We start from the raw sequence: 20,900 nt of genomic DNA on the forward strand, positions 1-20,900 counted from the left end.
AGGCAGCAATCGGTACGAGAGCCAGAAAGCCGGAGATCTCTGCCCACTTTTCACTTCGCCCCCTGTGAATTTGAATACAAAAAGATGAAAAAGGATAAAAATATTAATATTTGATTGGCTCATCACAATCTTTTATTGGAGCTCAACGTCATTTAAAAATAGTTCTCCACTCGTGGACTTACCCTGCGATTAGGTAAGTTGAAGTATTTCCCGAGATCATCTTCTCCTCCTATTTTGAACATACGGAGTAGTTATCCCCCCCATATCACACAAATATGAGGTGGTCTACTATTGTTCTCGGCTTCATCGCTGTTGCCGTGGCCCAGGGCTCGTCTACCGAATCCTCATCCACGCAGTCGGGAAAGACGACCACCGATGGAGCCACGGTTGTGTCAATCACAACTCCCGTGGCCATTCCCTCGGGTACCTACCAAGACTACAGTACAACAATCACACTAAGTGATGGGGATAAGTCGACCATCACATCGACCACCCAACACAATGGTACAATGACTACCTCCAACCATACGGCTGTCACCACGACTTCCGACTCCTTGACTTTGTTGGTGGGCGGCGGAGGAACAACCGTGATCGGGAATAATAGCATGAATGCGACTGCGACGACGACTAGCACAGCTACAAATACCCCTGTCGTCAACACCCGCCCTTGCAACAACTATCCCGAATTCTGTGCTAGGAAGTACTCCAACATTACCATGGTCGCAGCCCACAACAGCCCGTTCGTGCGCAAGAACAACGTCGCCGCCAACCAGGTGCTGGATGTGACAACACAGTTGAACGACGGAATTCGCACACGTAAGTGGAGCAGCGGTGGTTTCAACCTTTAAAAATAAGCAATTACTAACCTGTGAACTAGTGCAATTCCAAACTCACTACGAGAATGACACAATGTACCTGTGCCACACATCCTGCCAATTACTCGGTGTCGGCACCCTCGAAGCATACCTCACCGACGTCAACACATGGATGCGGAAGAACCCATACGACGTGGTGACCTTCGTCATCGGCAACTACGACTATGTGTCGCCCGGTAACTTCACCGCCCCGATCTTCAACTCCGGATTGAAGGACCTGATCTACACACCCTCCAAGATCCCGATGGCCCTGAACGACTGGCCCACTCTCTCGGAGATGATTCTCAAGCAGAAGCGCGCAGTCTTCTTCATGGATTACCAGGCTAACCAGACCGCGTACCCGTGGCTGATGGATGAGTTCTCACAGGTGTGGGAAACGCCCTTCTCACCCACGGACCCCACCTTCCCCTGCACGCAGCAACGCCCACCCGGTCTGTCCGAAGCAGCTGCTAAGAACCGCATGTACATGGCCAACCACAATCTGAACCTGCAGTTGAACTTAGGTTCTTTGAGCTTGTTGATTCCGAATACTGCTCAGCTTGATGAGACGAATGCTGTGAATGGCAGTGGTAGTCTGGGCGCAATGGCTGAGAATTGTACCGGTAAGTTTGAGATGGGTTTGGTTTTTATTTGCATCTCTTTTCTAACTCTGAATAGCAATGTGGGGCCGTCCTCCCAACATGCTTCTGGTCGATTACTATAACTACGGTAACTTCAACGGCTCGGTCTTTGAGGTCGCTGCCGAGATGAACAATGTCACTTATAATGGTAAATGCTGTGGCAAGACGTCTGGCGCATTGCGCGGGGTTTCTCTCGCTGGTATGTCGACGGTGCTTTTGGTGGCAGTGGGAGTGCAGATGGTGATGCCTGCGTTCTGATTTCCACGATATCTATGACTATTTTGGGTGCATGACCAGATCGGTCGTCGGCGCTAGGTTTCTTTTTTTTCCTTTTCTTTCTGGTCATACATATTACATGTACTGGACATGATTTTGATATAGCACTTATACATGTACAAAGTTGTAGTTATTCCATCTGTACATAACAGCATAGTCAGTAGACATGCAGTTAGTTCGCTAGAACTCGATCAAATAAAAATAAAATATTTTCCAAGAACATCTCAACTCCATTCAAACCAACAAAACCAACATCTAAAATATAACAAAATCACAAAATCCCCAATCCAACCCTACCCACCTCCCATCACAACCTACAATCTACACTCCCCGACATCACATGACCCTCCCCACCGCACCGCAAACCACCTCCACCATACCAAAACACCCCCTCACCACCACCACCACCTCCCAACCCGCAGAGCTGCGCAGCCCAAACCGTCAAAATGGTCGACATCGTCCCCCTAAGCAGCTACCCCTCCTACATCGACCTCCTCCCCTCAATCCAAACCTGCAACATAACAAACCTCCCCGAGAACTACTTCCTAAAATACTACCTGTACCACGCCCTGACCTGGCCGCAGCTAAGCTTCGTGGCGGTCGTGCGCCCGCGCAATGGATACAAGTCCAGCTCCACGGGCGCTGGAATCGCCGGCGATGTCTCGGGCGAGTATCCCAAGGTCGTTGGATATGTTCTCGCCAAGATGGAGGAGGAGCCGACGGACGGGAATCAGCATGGCCATATTACCAGTTTGAGTGTTATGCGCACGCATAGACGGTTGGGAATTGCGGAGAGATTGATGCGGATGAGTCGTGAGTTGCATTCTTATCCTTGGTTTATAATTTTACATGGATTTGTTTTTCTTTTTAAATTCTCAGTTTCGCGTTCACGGTATCCGTGCTAATTATATGGTTGTGTTAGAACGCGCAATGGCTGAATCCCACCGCGCGCATTACGTCTCTCTGCACGTGCGCATGTCGAACATTGCTGCCCTGCGATTGTACCGCGATACACTCGGCTTTGAGGTTGAGAAGGTTGAGGATGGGTACTACGCTGACGGCGAGGATGCGTATGCTATGCGGTTGAATCTTCAGAACATGTGGCTTGATTGGAAGGCTATTGAGAAGCGGGATGCGGACAATAATAAGGAGAAGAATGGGGAGGAGGAAGGGAATGAGGATGAGGGTGAAGAGGTTGGGGAGCTTGGGAAGAAGGATGCGGAGAAGATGATTCGGGTTAAGGTTGGGAGGGGACTTGGGGTTGGTGATTTGGTTGAGAAGAATGAGTCGAAGGCTTAAAGGATATGGATGTGAATGTGAATATGGATGCAGATGGTGATGAGTGCTCTTTGTATGTATAGAGATCTTTTTGCAAAAAAGTTTCAGTTCAGTGTATTTGGATGGAGATGTGAGTTGTAAAGGCTTCGCGAATGTACTATGTATCAATGGGAATCGTAACTTCGTCGACGTGGATGTGGTCGAGATTTGGACTATACACGGCGGAGAAGCAAAATCATTTTTGCCGTCCCCCCAAGGAAATATTGAACTCCGGGCTGAAAATAGAGCTAGAAAAAAAAAAGAAAAAAAAAAATCAACAATAGCTTTCCCAGATCATTTACTTCCCGCATCCTCCTCCTTTGTCTGTTGCTTCTTCGCCTTGCGCGACATCAGCATATCCTTCAACCGACTCGACGTATCAGCCGGCTTCCCTTGCTTCACAGAGGCGGAAGATCCCCCAGTAGGCATCGAGTCTTGCGTACTCGGCCGCGAGACAGAAGGGGAAGGGGGGTTGGAAGCAAATCCAAAGCCGACATTGGAGCTATTCGGTGTGGAAATCGGACTAGGCTGCGTTTGTGTACTGACCGGACGTGCAGGCAAAGGCGGGTTAGATTGCCGAGATTCTTCTAGCCGTAACGTCCCAAGCTGCTGGTCTAGTGGCTGGTCATGTGTATGATTCGCCTTGTTGCCGTCATTAGCACGAGCTTGTCGGACCTGGCGGCGTCGAGTGCGTTGACGTTCGCGCTGCTCGTCTCGTGCTCGGCGCAGTGTATCCCGGAATGCTTTCTTGGTGGCGCGCATTTCTTCTTTCATGGCGCGTTTATCAACCGAGTTGCGTTGCTGCTGCTCGGGTGAATCCCAGCGACCCCAGTCGGCGTCGCCGGACTGTTGGTTATTTTGTTGGCTTTGATTGAAACCAGCGCGCCAGTTATTTTTACCAGAGAACTTGGCTTCTCGACGGGACTCCTGTAGGACTGAGAGTTGCCGGCGGAGCTCGACGGCGGCTTCATATAATACCCGATCATGACGATCGTCTAGAAGTTCCAACTGAGTGCGCACTGTGGCAAGGTCTGAAACGCCCAGGTCCGATGTTGTCGAGATGGAGTCAATTGAGCTGAAAGAGGACTCGGACGAGACAGAGCTCACTGATACTCGTCTGGTGCGTTCGGTCGCCGGAGGCTCTATCGAAAGCGTTTCTGTTGGGGACTTGGGTTTGTTGCTATCGACCTGACTGATTGTCTCAGGCTGACTCGTCGGATTAGGACTTGTCACAGGGCTGGGGCTTTGGAGGGGTGTCATTGGAATGCTGGCTGTGGGACGAGGGGAGTTATCCCAGGCCGGTCGGGGGTAGTAGCCACCGCCATATTGAGGTCCAGCCATTTGTGCTTTCCGGCCGTGAAGCCTTGCCTGTTCTTCAATCCAGCGGCCATGTGCAAGGGCCTGCTCCTCGACCTGCCGTCCATAATGCTGCGCCTGTGCACTGATTTGGTCTCCATATTGTAGCGCCTGTTCGCTGAACCGCTCTCCGTATTTCTGCGCTTGTGAGGCGATCTGTGAAATCCACCCACGGGACCCACTCTTCTGGGTGCAGTTATTGGGATACTGCGGTTGCTGCTGCGGATAGTTCCAAGTGTTCCATTGCCATGTTCCTTGTGGTGGATGGGGGTAATATTGAGGAGGTTGATTAGGCGATATGGGAGGAGGGTATGGAGGAACACCGTATACTCCATACGGAGATGGGGGCACATGTACTTGGGGGTTGGGGAACATAGGAGAAGGCACCGACCAAGGGGTCGGAGAAGGAACGTGCTGCCCGGGTACGGGCGACGCAGCATTTGAATTTCGAACAGGCTGGCCGTCTATTGAACCCGTTGCCGCCGGATAGCACCGGGGACATAAAGCAGACGACGGGGCAGAATCAGGTTCGCCCACATAGACAAAGACAATTTGAGTGGCACGGAGCTCGAAAAAGCATTCGTTCCATTCAGCGACAACGGCAGAAATTCGAGCCTTCCGTTGCTCATCGGTCTCCTGAGGGCGATCCTTGCGGTCTCGTCTGATTTCTGCTCGTAATTGGCGTGGGAGATGCTGAGATGATGCAGCGAGCCCCAATTGCGGGGGAAATAGATACTTTAAGAATGTATCCCAGTCCCGCTGGGTAATCTCATCCAACCGCGAGGCCCAGCACCGCGGCCGTCGTGGAAAATCCTTGGCTTGGCTCCGGGGGTAGATGGTCATATGATGTTCTAGAACACCCCGGCTCTCATCCACGACCGAGGGAAGCCGTTCCTCAAAGTACGCAGCAGCAGATCTGAAATGCGTCGGCACGACTGTCGGCTGCGTTGGGGCACGAGAACTACTGGCATCCTGCGTTGGGGGATCACTCACCCCAGGAGAAATTGGGGCCTGAGAAGAGCTGTTGTTCCGGCTGTTGGCTGGTGCAAGTAATGGGTCGACGGCCGAGTACGGGGGCGGTGGAGCCTCTTCTTGGTCCATTTTGAGAAGGCGGTTACGGTCGGCCGGGAAATGGCAAAGGGCAGCAAGAATGTAGTGGCCTAGGAAGGGCTACAGATCTTCTGTCAGACCTGAAACCTCATGCTGTGATAAGATAACGAGGAGGGGCGGCGGAAGGCAGCAGGATTAGGTACTCTAAATGAGGTTCTGTTAGTATACAAGACTTGGCGCATCACTTTTGAGGAGATGTCATGTCCTACCTGGAGATGGGATGAGACTAGCAACGACAAAGGGTATATGGAGACCTTATTGTAGAAGGAGAGATGCGCAAGAGGGTGGATCTTAGGAGGAGCACGGAAAGTGGCATCGGGATATTGGCGGAGACGATAAGATAAGCCTTATCGATTGGCAATATGGAACATTCGAAGGACAGACAACCTTCAGCGTGGACATGTACAAACCTCCAAATATTGGAATATATATGTTTCCAATATTGAGCAAACTCATATTAGGAGGATCAGATACTAAAGTGGCATATTGGTGGCTATCAACATAAGCATGTTCACACCTAGATACTAGGGCCCAGTGGTCCTCTGAAGTATATATACGCGTGCTTGCGGCTGAGGAACTAGATAATTCATTACGAATATTGGAGACATTGACATACTTACTCTTTCGTCCTACATGGCCCAAGTGCTAGTTGATCTCAAGCCACAACCTCGAGTTGTTATCGGCATCGCCGTTAGGAACAACATTAGACAAAGTAGCATATAGCTTGTAAGGTCGAAAGCATGAATAAACGTTACTGTAGTATCTCTAGACCCAGATTGTTTTATCCAAAGCAGGTAGATTCAAAGTATATTGTATAGGAGGTATTTTCAGTTCCTAGATTCGTGCTTTTAGCTTGGTCGAGGTGCGCACACTATTAGTGTTGGTAGATTTATTCTTGGATTAAGGATGCGTAGTGCCATTGAATGTATTCGCGTAAGCTATATGTCTCATGTGGGGGTTCTTGTACGTGAGAGTGTATTCTTGATGTTATCCCCGCCTATGCATACCCTTCGTCGACTTTCATCCTCTCCTCTCCTCTCTTTTCTTCTGCCCAACTTGATGTTTCTTTATCAAACTGCAGGCAAATTACAATTGTCAGCAGTTTAAAAGATTTTTATTCGTTGGCAAGGCTACTCAGTCGTCGGAATCGTGGTAAGAAACCTGTTATCTTCTGATCTTCGGCTGTCGACTGAAGGGCAACAAGAGACATCCACATCACCGATACACGCCCCCGCAGCGTGGCCAGATATTTTATTCAATTCATCAATACAGTAAGTTTTTCAGTCTGCATTTTGCGAATTTTGAAAAATATTTTGAGCTAACGTGGTGGGTTTCCGTATAGTTCCAGGCGGAGTATCTCTCACTCTACGACAACGGGCACTCAGTCGACAGAAGTTGTTCCAACGCCACGCCAAGATGTCTGTGGAGCACACTCGTGATTGGTCAAACCTTCTGCCGGCTGCGAAGCCGACTGGACAAATCGACCAAGCGTTTGATCTGCCAGATGCTGGCTGCTTTACGCTGTACCAATTTCCCTGTGTTCTAGAACATCCTTCCCACTTTGTCACCTGGCGCAATGACATCAACCAGATCCTTAAAATGCACAGACTTCATCGGCTCATTGACTCTGGCATTTCCCGCCCTTACAAGGACTCGCCCAATGCTCGGAGATGGCAACAGATGTCGATCGAAGTCCGCAACTGGATCGCGTGGAACATGAATCCAATCCTTGTGCGCATGATTGTGAAAGGCCAGCCTCGAGCTGACCTGGCAGACGAGTTCATGGAGGGTGCCGAGATGATTCTTCGGGAGTATCCCCGCGGTCCCGCACAGGACTTGGATGATGTCTCCGCCGGTCTTTTCAATCTTATTGGGTGCCGGCGAAGTGATTATTCTAGTACCCGGTTGTTTGTTCATCGTCTTATGGAGTATTACACACACACCTTGAATTTGAAAATGGGAATTCCGCCATTTGTCCCGCTGTTGATTTTGTTGCAAGAGATTGAGGGTGATGTGGGACCAGCATTTGTCAATCTGAGATATGATCGACTGGATGATATGAACAACGTCACCCAGGATGTCACCAAAGCTTACTTTGAGGATGTTTACTTCGACGTGTTGGAACACCTTGAGTCGATGGATCAGACACCTCACGATGTTCACCATCTCTTGACTGAATGATGGTGTTTGATCGAGGATGGAAGTCTGAAAGTGCACCAAGAACACGAAAAATACATGGCTAGCCTTTGTCGCGGGGTGAGCACTGGCCCTACAAAAGAGTGTCTATTCAGCCGTGAAGATGAAATGAAAAGTGTCGTTGAGAAGGAAACAATGAACATGATATGGAGGAGAACAGTTGACTGGTTCGAGAGGCCAAACTATCGAGGCATGCTATTAATTGCTTGTAGTCTACATCAAAATGAATCTCTCCTTTAGTTCAGAATCTTGGACTACAGATGAATTATGCGCATTAAAATAAACTCAAGGTCCCATGCGATATGAAAGTGGCCCCACCCTGAAACTACCCGTGGACGGCACTTGGCACAAAGCAATGATTCAGCGCCAGGAGATTGGCCAATTTAGAGGGTTGTGATTGGTTGTAGATTAAATATAGTGGAGCACTGAATCATCGCTTAGCGGAAATGTTCCATGTGTTCATCACGTTGTCTATGCATGGGCGTCTGAAATTAAATGACTTTGTCGGTCTGGCCGAATCTCGTCAATTATGAACCACTTTTATAAGCACAATCTCATTTATGACTCAATATGAGCCAGTAGTAGCGCTAATGTCGGTGTATGAATCGGAGAATCTGGCATCCTCCGGGAAATTATACAAAGCCCCTCGGATATCGCCTGGCTGATCATAACCTGATCTATTTCTGTTTTTAAAAATTTTCCTTTTATATCTAATCCATTTTTCCTTCTTTACCACTCGTTCAAGACTATTTAACCTTGCTTCTACTTGGCACGCCCATCTATTTCCTTTCCCTCTATACTACTACCACACGCCAAGCACGTCCATCTCTATCTATATTTCCACAAACACTCTCACCTATCATGGATACTCTCCAGAAAGAGTCCATCTCAAATAACGCAACCCTCAACGAAGGGGACAGCGTCAGAAACCTCACCCCAGACCTCGAGAAACAGTCAACGAATCAATCTGCGGAGACATCAGAACCAACCAAACAAATATTCCCAGAAACAGACCTCAGCCGCGGAATAGTAGGCTGGGACGGACAAGATGACCCAAACAACCCCCAGAACTTTATCCCCAGCAAAAAATGGTCCTTACTAGGCCTGATCAGTGCCATGACTCTGATCTCCCCGCTTGCCTCGAGCATGTTCTCACCCGCCATCTCATACGTTGCAATGGAGTTCGGAGAAACAAATGAGACAATCTTGTCTCTCAGTGTCAGCATCTATATCCTCGGATATGCAGTAAGCCCACCCGATCCCCATCATCTATGCAACCCAGCCCATCTAACGTGACGGATCTAGTTTGGTCCCCTTCTACTCGCCCCTCTGAGCGAGGTTTATGGCCGCCGCGTCGTCCTTAGCGCTGCAAACTGGTTCTTTGTAGTATGGCAAATTGGTTGCGCACGTGCAAACAGCATTGAAACCCTCATCGTCTGCCGCCTGTTCGCCGGAATCGGCGGTTCGGGATGCATCACACTCGGCGCGGGTGTAATCGCAGATTTGTTCCCACGGGAGCAGCGCGGAATGGCGACCTCTGTCTGGGCTATGGGACCATTGATCGGACCTGTGATTGGGCCTATTGCCGGTGGGTTCCTAGGAATGGAAGAGGGCTGGCGCTGGGTGTTCTGGCTACTGCTTATTCTGGGTGGTGTGGTGTCGTTCGGAGTTGAGGTGCTCAACAAGGAAACATATGCCGATGTCCTCATTCGGTGGAAGACTGCGAAACTCGCCAAGGAAACGGGGAGAACCGATCTGCGAAGTGCTTATGATACGGATGCAGAGCATGCTGGTCTGAAACAGATCCTGATACAGAGTTTCAAGCGGCCTATTCTGCTGTTTGTCAAATCGCCGATTGTCTTCCTTCTGTGTATTTACATGGTGAGTTTTCCTCCCGTGATACAGGAAAGATTCTTTCCAAAATTCAGTTTACTGACATCATATCTCCAGGCTTTCATCTACGGCCTGCTCTACCTCTTCTTTACCACTATCCCAAGCGTATTCACCAAGACATATGGATTCTCCGTTGGCCTATCGGGACTTGCATATCTCGGTATTGGCTTTGGTTTCTTTGGCGGTCTCGCAATGATCGCCTTCACAAATGACCGGATGGTTTCGGCAGCTACAAAAAAGAACGGCGGCAAGTTCGAACCCGAGATGCGCCTCCCAACGATGATCATCTTCGCCTGTATCCTTCCAATCAGCTTCTTCTGGTACGGCTGGACCGCCGATAAGCACGTGTTCTGGATCGTGCCTATCATTGGCATGTTCCCCTTTGGTGTCGGCATGATGGGCGTGTATATGCCCATCCAGACATACATCATCGATTGTTATCCCAAATATGCAGCATCCGCCAACGCCACTTTGACAGCGACTCGCTCCCTGGTTGGGGCTCTGCTTCCACTTGCCGGGCCGAAGATGTTTGGTAATCTGGGTGTCGGATGGGGCAACTCGTTGCTTGGCTTCTTGGCTTTGGCATTCATCCCGATTCCCATCGTCTTCATCAAGTACGGCAAGGTGATTCGGGAGAGGTGGCCCGTGGATCTTGATGGTAAAAAGGCTTGAGCTGTTACTATCTTTAGGGGCATCTTACTCGCTCCACATCAACCTTGCCTCTCTCCATAATCGGGATAATGTTTAACGACCCACTAGAAGGTGAATCTACGCAATTCATATAATAGAGCTTAATAGAAAATTAATTCCTGTATATGAACGTGGTCTACTGCAGTCTCTAATTTTATAAATTAAATTAAATAATCCAGATTACAAGCATTAAAAATAGTACTCCATTTTGAGAATTAATGTGACATTGATGTATTTAGAAGTATAAAATATTAATATTACAAAGTATACTGCAAGCCAAATCAATTATGACGCACTGGCGGTTGGATCCTGCCTTGACGTGGTCATCCCCTAGAAAAGTTCAAACACAACTTCATTGATATCCATCCCCTCCACAAGATCAGGATACCGTCTAATAAACTCCGGCGTAAGCCCCCACCCACTTTCACTCATGAACGTCTCATAAAACGCTTTTTTCATACACAACTCGTTCTGCTCATTGCGTTCAAGAATCGTCTCATTCCAAGGCCATCGAAGCTTAACACAACAAGCCATGAACCCGAACAGACCATCCCGGTCCTTGCCGTACACATGCCACCGCCGAATCAGATTCAGCCTCAGCCTCGGCCACGGCAAGAAATCCAACACGAGCGGATGCGGAACGGCCATCTGACCCTGCACAGGCCTAAGGAATGCAGGAAGTCGACCATATGTCTCTGGGCTGGGCGAGATGACCCATCTCGAGAAGTGGTAAGCCAGCCAGCCAGTACCCAGTCGCTCCGGATCGCGGACGGGGCGGCGTTGCAGAGCCGTGTGGATCATATCTGCCAGCGGGTTTGCTTTCGTGCCGTATATGAGGTCAAGAGGTGAATTGGGGATGTCTGGGCATGGGATGATCAGCTCTGGGTAGACGAACCACGGACAGGAGACCATGGTGCGTGTGCGGAAGTCGTCGGTGTGTGGCGGTATTTGGTTCCACAGGGGTGTGGTTTCGGCAGAAAGAGGTTCCAGAGATGGAGACCGGATTCGCCTTGGTGTTGATACAGCGGATATGGGCGTGTTGAGAAGATTGCTTATCCCATGCTGGGGTATTAATTCGTTGAAGTCCGTTTGGAGGGAGAATTGGGCTTCTCGGTTGTTCATCTCCTTATACAGAGATGACAAGTCATGATTGGAGTCATCAGTGGCGGTTGGTTCATCCAGTTTTGTGTCCCAGGAGTTCACGAGTGATTTCAAGCTCTCTTGGCGCGTGAGAAGACCCTCATTCTGCTTGCGCAGTCCTTCGATTACTTGGAGAAGGCGTTGCACCCCCTGGTCGCTGTGATGCTGCTCGCAGTGCGCCACCTGCTCTTGGAGCTGAGCTGTATGTCTCAGCTTCTTTTCGCGGAGTGTCTGCTGTGAGCGACGATCTCGAAGGCGTTTTTTCTCGTTGGAAGACATGGGGTTCATGCTTTGATGTCGTCGAACGACGGGATCGGCAGATTTAGCCCCCGACTTCTGCATAATCCAACATAAGTGGATATACATAATTCTTATGCGTATATCTCTAAATTCATCCCTCCTATCTATTGTAGTATTTCTACAGTCTTTTTACATTTTTATGTATTTTTATATATTTTTATATGTGAAGTTTTCTCTCAAACTTTCAGGTGGGTAGTCCTGGAGTAAATACGTGACTCCTGAATCCTGTGCGTGCCTCAGGCATTCATGCGTCAACAACCATGTCTGAAAGACTCACTAGTTAGAAGCTATACCCCTGTTCCTGATCCTCTTATGCTCCAATGCCAGGCCCATAAATCGTACTTGAATTTGGGGAACATAGCCAGCAAGTAAATATAAAGTGTGTACTTTTGCGGCCACTGGCCTATTCGCCAATTGCGACGTCCCTTCAATCTGGGAAGCAAAGCAAGTCGCATGCTTTCAAGCTCATTGGCCAAAACTCCACTTCCAATACTGTCCTCCACAGAGCAGATATCCCGTGAGTCATGCCAATTTGTGCCTTCCTGCGCGGCTGAAGGTGGCTCTAATCCTGGTTTTCACTCATTTTGCATCTTCTAACCACCTGTCTGTTGTTATCATATCATTCTCTTTTACAAGTAACATTATACATACGACCATAGGGTGTGGAAAACAGGGCTTCCCGTCCGCTCAGCCGTACTTAAGCCACACGCCGGTGAGTTAGTAGTTGGGTGGGTGACCACCAGCGAATCCTCACTGTTGTATGTTTTTGTCTTCTTTTTTTGTTCTTACCACATGCTCTCTGCATGGCAATTATCAATGTGCCTCATCGGCACCTAAGCGGCACTCTAGGTAGGGTGGGTTATAGGGTGATAGGGGCCAACTAGAAAAATGAAGTCTGAACTAGGTTATTGACATCAGATTCGCAGGGGATGACCCGCATTCATATACGAGTGGAAGATAGCTGAATCGTGATGAACTTGAACGAAGAAGGCGCAAGAGACTAGCGAAACAAAGCGCGACATTAAGGATTCCTCATTGTACAACCAAACTTACGACGTAGTAATGACAGTGCGTATTCCCTAAGATGTGCGTATTCAGACTGCTCGATCCAGCCCTCTTTAGTGTCTTCGATTACTGCCATACGACCCGTTACTGCTATGGGCAGGTAGTGCAGTGATGATTCGCCAAGAGCTGATTGGGCTCTCAGCTCGATGAAAAGAGTTGGAATTGGACGGATTGTGTCCGTACTCGTCAACCCAGGAGGAATTGAGGAAGCATAAGCAGGGCTTGGGGGACTTTGAGGTCAAGCAGAACCCCATATTCTGGCTGATAGCTAATATGGATATCAACTCTGATGGCTGGGTTCCAAATGAGGATTGGGATATTGCGCTGGAGGTCAATCGAGCTGCCTATAATCTGTGGATGGAAACAGTTAGGTGGTCGGAAGCTGAGGGGGAGATGGAGGCGGAGAAAGCGAATAGACTGAGGCCTTTTGATGCTCGATGGTCAGTGGAAAACTTGGTGGGAGCTGACAAGCTCTTTAGCATAGATTTTATGGAGCCTGGTATTAATCCCCGATATTCATGGACCTCAAGGCCTTACAGTGACAAATGCCCGCCCCATGCTACCAACCGAGCAGCTTGTAGGAGGCAAATATTGATGTGTCTGCTTGATACAATTATTGCTTCCAACTCTCATACTTTCTAGCTATTTTCCACAAGAGCAGGACGGTACTAGTGTGTAAATTAAATTGAATACTTCATTGATTGAGTCGATACCTAGAATAGAAGATACTAATCCTTATGATAGGAAGAAAGTCCACATGTCAGGCAACGCTAGGTCTCGGGTATTGCGGATGACAGTGTAAGCACTCAACCACAACACGGCCAGAACATCCGAATTCTGACCCTTGCCAACCCCAGTGTTATTGGAATCCATCGAAAGATGCGATCAGACGTTCAGCATCCGGCGTTGTCCCGGGGGAATGCAGCTCACTCGGTGCTCACGCCACTGGTCACGCTGGCAGTCCTATGAAGAGTCAATATCCATGAACAGAAACTTAGAAAGCCGGCTTGTATCGTGCTAACCTTGCTGCAGTACGTCGCGACTTTGCACTTCTTGCATTGCAGAGGCTTGTGACCGATGTCGTCCTCGATTTTTCCACACTTGAAGCAGCTATCAAGGTCATTAGCGTAAAGTGTCTGCATTTAGCCTTCCAAAGTAGAACTCACCTAGGCTCCTGGAAGCTACGTGCAACGCCAGGCTGATAGTGATCCAAGGCAGCCAGGAACTGAGCCTTTCCTGGACTTCTAAAGCCATGGTCCTCAAAGATTGTTCGACGGGAGGTGCAGTTGACTTGGGGCACTAGATCACGTAGATGCTGTAGATCCGCTGCGTTGATGCGAGCACCGAAGATAATAGTGCGGTACTTGGACTCTTGGAAAAGATCGTCCCGCTCCGATTCCATGGCACGACTGGCAGCGAACATCCGTTCTCCGAGGTTGTCAGTGTCGAGCCTCTGGCGGACGTACGGGACTATGACATTGGCTAGCGAGTGGGCATATTCAGGAGTGCTGTAGAGAGCGACGGCCTCCTGTGGTGCCAGCATGTCGGTTTGATGAACCATCGTACTCAACCGGTGTTCCCAGTCACCGGTCTTGATGCCTAGACCGTCGTGGGACAAGGAGAGAACGATGTCAAGGTCCTGATCGCCTTCGAACAGACCTAAGATAGACGTTGGTTAAACCTGGGGTAAAGTAAGAAGACGAGTGACGGTGATACTGACGCCATCCCCATCGACCCATAATGATGATCGTCTTGTACGTGTAACTGCTGGGTTGGGCTTGAGACTGAGTGGCCTGAAGACCGGGACCTAAATCTTGACAGAAGAAGGTCCGCGACAGAAGGAGTTGGAAAATCAGAAAAATTCTGAGGTGAGTTTGTGGCGAGGAAGGAACAGGAGGGTTAAAGAACAAATTCGCGAACAAGAAAGTGGAAGGTGCGGCCTGAGACAATGGAGACAAAGATATCGTAACTCGTTTGCTTGTCGATAACCTGCTGCTGCCCGTTTTGTTTACGATACTCTCAATCATATCAATTCAAGATTGTGTCTCTGATTTTGTATAGAAAGGTCCCCTGTACGGTTTATGGTTTGTATCGACTTCGTATACATTTTAGAGAGTCTGAAAGTACAGTAGTGTGCTCTTATAAAAACTATCGCTAATATTATCGTGGGGCCAAACAAATGATACCAGCAAATTCTAATGCCATCAAGGATATAGGCAGCATGTGCGGCGATCTATTCTTGTACGACGCATATGGATATCCATATACCTCTGGGGATCTAGGGTTGTCTAGAAAAAGATACGGTAAAGTAGAACGGCCAGCCCTGGAGATATGCATGGATGACAGATAACTTGGAAAGTGTGTTTCAGTGCAAGATCTCTGCATCCATGATATCAAGAGGAATCTCGATCATGGCGGTCAACGGAGATTTGCCTCAAGTATTTAGTGGTAGTCTGCATATCCAGACCAGTCCAGAGTATGCCGCCATAATTGATTCTAGGCTGTTTGTACTCGACCCGACGGCATAAAGCATATGCATGATTCGGCCCTTTCTCGTCAATGGACATGAAGGCAAAGGGTTCAATCGACGACTTATAGCCTCCGCGGTAAGAATAAGTGCATACAATTGCTCTTTTGGTAAGCGTACAGAGTAATGGAGGAGAAGAAATAAATACGGAGGAGCAAAAGGGTTGGCGGTTGGCGATGGGGAGTATAGAAGTCTCTGAATTTTAAGTTTCCCCAATGTTCGAGCTAGCGCCTTGACAGTGTAGTTGATACTTGAGAGAAGAGTACAGAACGGTGAAGTTAATTTTACACCCAGCTTTACTATCTGAGAGGGTTCTGACAAGGATGAAAAAGGATGACTGTCAGAATATGCCATCACCCCACGGCTCGAAACCGAAGTAACCCTAACATAGCAACTTAAAATCACGATGGTTGGGGGTACATTGAACCATGCACTGTCTGCATTTGTTACTGTCGCAACAACCACCCACCATGGTTCGTTGCCCTGACTCTGTCCATCGCTTCTTTCATAACTCAGATATCCAATCCGCCACCACTGACTGGTATGCAGCTGTAATCACTAGCCCATCTGCAGTAGCATTTACTCACCTGCGAAAGTCGACCACATACTTCGTCTTCCGCAATACGCGCCAGAAAATTCGGATTACAACAGGCAGCGTGATTCCGTGAAAAAAGCTTCCTATACCACCGAAGAACGCACCAAAGATGGCCGGGAAGCACGATTGCTGTAGTACTAGCTATGCCAAGAAGACAGCGAAGTTGTTGTTGGGACCGGGAACTTGAATAGCACATAACGTTGAAAAAAAGCCCTTGGTCTACGTGGGAGCAGGGTACGAAGTCCTCCTCCGTACGGGTGGAATTTACGGGACTTCATATATTTGCTGTTCATAGTTCCATGGGAATTTCAGGGTGCACACACAGAATAATACCACTAACCTGTCCTTGAAAGACTCACGTAATTCACCTGGTATTAGGCTAGTATATACTCCGTATTGTATATATCCACTGCGGAAGCTAAGGTTTAACCGTTTACTCCACCACCCCACTCTACCAACCTTACCTGAACCAAAGGCTCTTAGATAGAGGAACTATATTCAAATACTCGCAGTTGAGACACAATAAAAACCCACTGTGTTCATCATGTCTACCTCCAACTTATCCGTTATGAACTCCGGCGGTGGAGCAGTTTCCGGCGATCCGACAGCAGAACGCGATATCAATATCCATATGACGCTCTCTGACAGCAATTCTTTTACTAAACATATGATTACGATTCATTCATTCATTGGTGCGCTCTCTAGATCGATCACTCGACACTTTACCGGGTCCCTTCAAAAATGTCCAGCGTGAGCGGGCTTCTCCATGGCAGTCCTGGACACAGCACATAGGGTTTTTGCTTGTGACTGTACATAGGGATACATTATAATCGAAAAACAGCTACAACGTATTTGGACGTTACTAGGTAGCTACTGAGCTACGCACTTATGTCTATGTATATGTGGGTCATGCAGAAGTCACAGGTTATACATAGAAAAAACGCTTGCACAAAGTATACTTTTTTTACCGCCTTCACATCCATCTCAAAACACGAGCTAAAAAGACGTTTGAAAAGACACACCTCAAAAGACCATCTAAAATGACATCATAAGTCTGCAAACGCGGCCGATTATTCTTGTATACCTAATTTAGAAAGTCCTAGAAGATGTCACCGGAATAAAAATAGAGAAATTGTGAAGGTTGTTGCACTGGGCTCAGAGGTGCTTGCTTTCCTTTCACAGGAGTTTCTTACTATGCTAGAAGAATATCACCGGAATCATGGCAAAACTATTGAGATGTATTGCTTTTACGAGGAGCTTGAAGTGAAAGGAGTTGGAAAGGTATAGTTAAGCTGCTACATACTCAAACCCGCTGTTCATTAACGCCATTTAGATTATGTCTAATCAATCTGTTATCCTCCAGTCATGTCAAAATTATTTAATCCATGGTAGTCACATGCAGATCATTAGGCTTAGCAACCCTCGGGATCCTGGGTACAAAGCCGTGAGCAATACTTTGTGGGTATGGATAGACGAAATTGAAAACACACGAGCGCTAGTCCTGGTCCAGGGCAAACTCCAATCGACCATACTTGATGCAATGAGGTGGTAGCCCTGCTATGTTAGTTAATACGAGTCCGGGGCGAAATTTCAGTTTCAGTGGCAACATTAGATATTAATTAGTTGATTTCCATGTTCCTTAATACAGATCCGGAATCGCTCTAGAAAGAATCAAGTTAGAGCATACAAGCACTTCAGATATAGCTTACTTTCTACACTCCTGTTATCAATCAGTCTTCCAAGCTTATCATCAACTAAATATATAGGCACAAGTATTGGTCCCCACTCCACATACAGTTTCAATGTCAACATAGCGGGTTTAGCGTTCATCAATAGTAGATAGTGTTCTATATTGATGGGTGATAAACAAAGCTGGAAACCCCCAAGGCAACTTGGACAATGCAAAGCCTGTAGCCCTGTGCAATAAGCCCAACACCGTTATATAGTGATTCAATTTGGAAGGGAAAAATAACGAGAGAGCTGAGAATTAAGAGATATTGGAGATGATTGATAAAGAAAGCTCCCTTGGAATGTTAAACAATGAACCTATACGAGATTATAAGGTAAGCCAGTTAGATGACTCTAGTAAGCTAAAAAGATTAGGATGCTTTTCAATTTTTTCTCGTTATTGAATCTTGCCAGTGTTGGTTAGTTCAGATATACAATATTGTTGTTTGGTCAGATATTACTAGAATCTTGTAGATAGGAGAGTTATTTTGAGAAAAAAGAATGATCTTTAGCAGACGGAGTGGAACGAAAGATTGATTGAATGATGTGGGTTTCATTCAGTGCCTTGTAGGCAGTGGGAAAGTCAAGCTTCGGTGACGCGCAGGGTCGACCGGCGAGCATAATTGGGCCCTGGAAAGCGGGCCAGCTATGTCCCAATTTCGCTTCTCGCAGGTGCAGTAAGCGGTGGGGCATTCGCCGCAAGGCCACAGCCACCTAGGAGGGTACTGATCATAAGCCTACTCTCTTTGATATAGGATCATTTCTTTCGTAATTTCTACCCAGTGAGCCATTTTTGTCAGTTGATTAGATGTGAATGTGAATTGAACTAGTTCATATAATGGAACCATCTCTTTTAGCTAACAAAACTAATGCATCTTCCCGCATTTATGTATACCTACATGTATCTTTGTATCCTTGTCAAACGTTAAATGCTAGCTACATCAAGATATGAGATAAAACAGCTCGTTCACTTACTCCCTATCTGTTATGGTAGCGAATTGTTTACAGCTAGATAGTTTATGTCAAGCTCTTGAAAAGGTGTGTGTAAAACAAAAAGGATGTCCAAATCTCAATCTGATGTCCCCCAAAGTGGGTCCCGGAGAATAAGCACAGCCGGGAGCCGAACCAATATCCAAACACCTACATCACATTGACCAGCACAGGGGGGGTCATCTCAACCTACCTGTCAATCCACTATGGCCAGTGATCAGAGATTTCAGCGGACTGTGCAAGCAGTTGCAGAAGCTGTCCAAGTATTTGCTGCTGGAACATTCGACTTTGCAGAAAGCATCAAACAGATATGGAGACCGCAGGCCCAGCCGGATGCATTAGAGACATCCAATCTACTGCCCGTCGAGGGCATGCAGGATGTCCAAATAGTTGGCCAACTCCGAGAAAGAATTCCTGTTTCTCAGGACGGAGATCAACTAGCGATCCACTCCCATACTTATCCGCCGTCCGTGACCTTGCACAACGGGGAGGGGGTGTCAGAAATATCGCATGAAACAACCGTGCCGGTAGAGACTGCAAATATGGAGCTCTCCAATAATATGGATGTACTAGCTGGGTCCATACACCGATCTATCAGAAGCTGTTACGAGTGCTTTGTGCGCTGGCGAGACGAAAGCCCGTTCCCACCATGTCATTCTATCACAGGGCAGCAGACATGCAACTATTGTTTACGCAATCAGATTCCCTGTGATATGGTAAGTTGCACAATTGGCACTAGAAAGTGCATAATACTAAGAAAGAACAGATTCCAGCAGGCGAGATGGGGAAGATGTTACAGCGCAGAAGAGAGGCGGATCTTTATCGTGCAGCACAAAATGGCAATGTCCCGATAAAACGGGAACCCTTTGAGCATCCATTTTACGGGACATCCGAACAGCTCGAAATACCCTTATCGTCCCCAATTGGGGACACACCACAGCAGCAGGCCAGTTCGAAGCGAGTCTATCAAGATATCGATGAGCAGCAACCTGTGGCCAAACGGCAGCAGACACAGGGATTGCGACAAAAGCCAATGCCAAACCCATGCGGTGGGGAAAAGGTTATACGACAGGAACAAGATGGTTATGGAGCGACGGGAGATGGGGAGTCTTCATCTTCATTAGAAGAAGAAGGTTTGCAAATGGGAGCGAACAGGCAAGAAAGCTGGCCTATCAAAATTTCAGATCTGTTGCGAGTCCCGGAAAAGGTGACACACGAATTAGAGGTAGAAGTTGATGTATCCTCGTCTTCCACGCAGGGGAAATCCTCGGCAGAGTCATCATCAGAAGAGGAAGACGATGACTACTCTTCCGAAGAAGAAGAACAAGCGGTGCAAATTCCAGCAGTTCGATCACGGCAAGAGAACAGTGAATCATCCTCGTCTTCGTCGGAAGACGAATCGTCAGAAGAAGACTCAGATGACGAGCCAGGGGAACCAAAACAGCAACTGATAGCAAAAGAAGAGCTGCTAAAAGAACTCAAAGACAATTCTGAAGAACTGATTCAACTGCCAGACAATGAATCATCCAACTCGTCATCGGAAGATGGATCCTCTGACGAAGAGTCAGAGCACGAACCTGAAGAGCAACAAAGGATCCAGCTGGCACCAGAAGCATTTTTGCAAGAGAAACGCAGGGAGATGATGAGGAGGATGAAAGAAGCGATAACTAATCTAGAAGAAGATATCAGTGAGTCTGAATCATCGTCATCTTCATCGGAAGATGAATCCTCAGAAGAAGAGTCAGATGACAAACCAGAGGAACCAACAAAGCAACCTGGGACAAAAGAACAGCCGCCAAAAGAACCAATTCATCCGTCAGACGATGAATCTTCCGATTCGTCATCAGAAGATGAATCCTCAGAAGAAGAGTCAGAGGAAGAACCAGAACAACCAAAGAAACAGCCGGCAACAAAAGTAGAGCTTGGAAAGAGCCGCGAAGAAAAAAAGCCCGAAGAGCCGATTGGGATAACAAGTGATGAAGCATCCTCGTTATCAGATGGCAAATTCTCGGAAGAAGACTCGGATATGGAGATATAGAGTGAAACATCAACTGCTCCTCTTGTGCGTCATTTTCAGGGTGTTCGTTCGATGATTTCAGAAGGCGAGAAAGGGGCAAAGGTGAAACAAGGACACATTGATCCATGCCAGCAACAATAATGTAACGTAGAGTTGTTTTTTCAGGTTTGCTGATTTACTTTGCTTGAATAGCTACACCTACGGG

General features: G+C 47.7%; 8 protein-coding genes across 8 annotated transcripts; 5 read left to right on the plus strand and 3 right to left on the minus strand.

Annotated features, from left to right (window-relative positions):
• Positions 1-275: 275 nt before the first annotated feature.
• PEX2_074530 (uncharacterized protein) lies at positions 276-1,753 on the plus strand (the record flags this gene model as incomplete). Its single annotated transcript, XM_016744723.1, has 3 exons — positions 276-816; positions 878-1,477; positions 1,533-1,753. 3 exons carry the CDS (start codon positions 276-278, stop codon positions 1,751-1,753), a joined length of 1,362 nt encoding a protein of 453 aa, XP_016600643.1.
• Positions 1,754-2,217: 464 nt separating this feature from the next.
• Positions 2,218-3,070, plus strand: PEX2_074540 (peptide alpha-N-acetyltransferase complex A subunit ARD1; the record flags this gene model as incomplete). The annotated part of the gene is made up of 2 exons (XM_016744724.1): positions 2,218-2,584; positions 2,694-3,070. 2 exons carry the CDS (start codon positions 2,218-2,220, stop codon positions 3,068-3,070), a joined length of 744 nt encoding a protein of 247 aa, XP_016600644.1.
• A 312-nt stretch (positions 3,071-3,382) lies between these two features.
• Positions 3,383-5,545, minus strand: PEX2_074550 (uncharacterized protein; the record flags this gene model as incomplete). Its single annotated transcript, XM_016744725.1, has 1 exon — positions 3,383-5,545. The coding sequence occupies one exon, from the start codon at positions 5,543-5,545 to the stop codon at positions 3,383-3,385; it is 2,163 nt and encodes a 720-aa protein (XP_016600645.1).
• Positions 5,546-6,970: 1,425 nt separating this feature from the next.
• On the plus strand, positions 6,971-7,735 carry PEX2_074560 (uncharacterized protein; the record flags this gene model as incomplete). Its single annotated transcript, XM_016744726.1, has 1 exon — positions 6,971-7,735. One exon carries the CDS (start codon positions 6,971-6,973, stop codon positions 7,733-7,735), a length of 765 nt encoding a protein of 254 aa, XP_016600646.1.
• An 876-nt stretch (positions 7,736-8,611) lies between these two features.
• On the plus strand, positions 8,612-10,315 carry PEX2_074570 (MFS transporter; the record flags this gene model as incomplete). Its single annotated transcript, XM_016744727.1, has 3 exons — positions 8,612-8,995; positions 9,056-9,631; positions 9,701-10,315. 3 exons carry the CDS (start codon positions 8,612-8,614, stop codon positions 10,313-10,315), a joined length of 1,575 nt encoding a protein of 524 aa, XP_016600647.1.
• A 348-nt stretch (positions 10,316-10,663) lies between these two features.
• Positions 10,664-11,761, minus strand: PEX2_074580 (bZIP transcription factor; the record flags this gene model as incomplete). The annotated part of the gene is made up of 1 exon (XM_016744728.1): positions 10,664-11,761. One exon carries the CDS (start codon positions 11,759-11,761, stop codon positions 10,664-10,666), a length of 1,098 nt encoding a protein of 365 aa, XP_016600648.1.
• Positions 11,762-13,723: 1,962 nt separating this feature from the next.
• Positions 13,724-14,577, minus strand: PEX2_074590 (zinc finger MYND domain-containing protein; the record flags this gene model as incomplete). Its single annotated transcript, XM_016744729.1, has 4 exons — positions 13,724-13,801; positions 13,861-13,948; positions 14,005-14,497; positions 14,559-14,577. The coding sequence occupies 4 exons, from the start codon at positions 14,575-14,577 to the stop codon at positions 13,724-13,726; spliced, it is 678 nt and encodes a 225-aa protein (XP_016600649.1).
• Positions 14,578-18,884: 4,307 nt separating this feature from the next.
• Positions 18,885-20,716, plus strand: PEX2_074600 (uncharacterized protein; the record flags this gene model as incomplete). The annotated part of the gene is made up of 2 exons (XM_016744730.1): positions 18,885-19,394; positions 19,445-20,716. 2 exons carry the CDS (start codon positions 18,885-18,887, stop codon positions 20,714-20,716), a joined length of 1,782 nt encoding a protein of 593 aa, XP_016600650.1.
• Between the last annotated feature and the right edge of the window lie 184 nt (positions 20,717-20,900).

Source organism: Penicillium expansum, assembly GCF_000769745.1.
Source record: "Penicillium expansum strain MD-8 chromosome Unknown contig258, whole genome shotgun sequence".
Classification (NCBI taxonomy): Eukaryota; Fungi; Ascomycota; class Eurotiomycetes; order Eurotiales; family Aspergillaceae; genus Penicillium; species Penicillium expansum.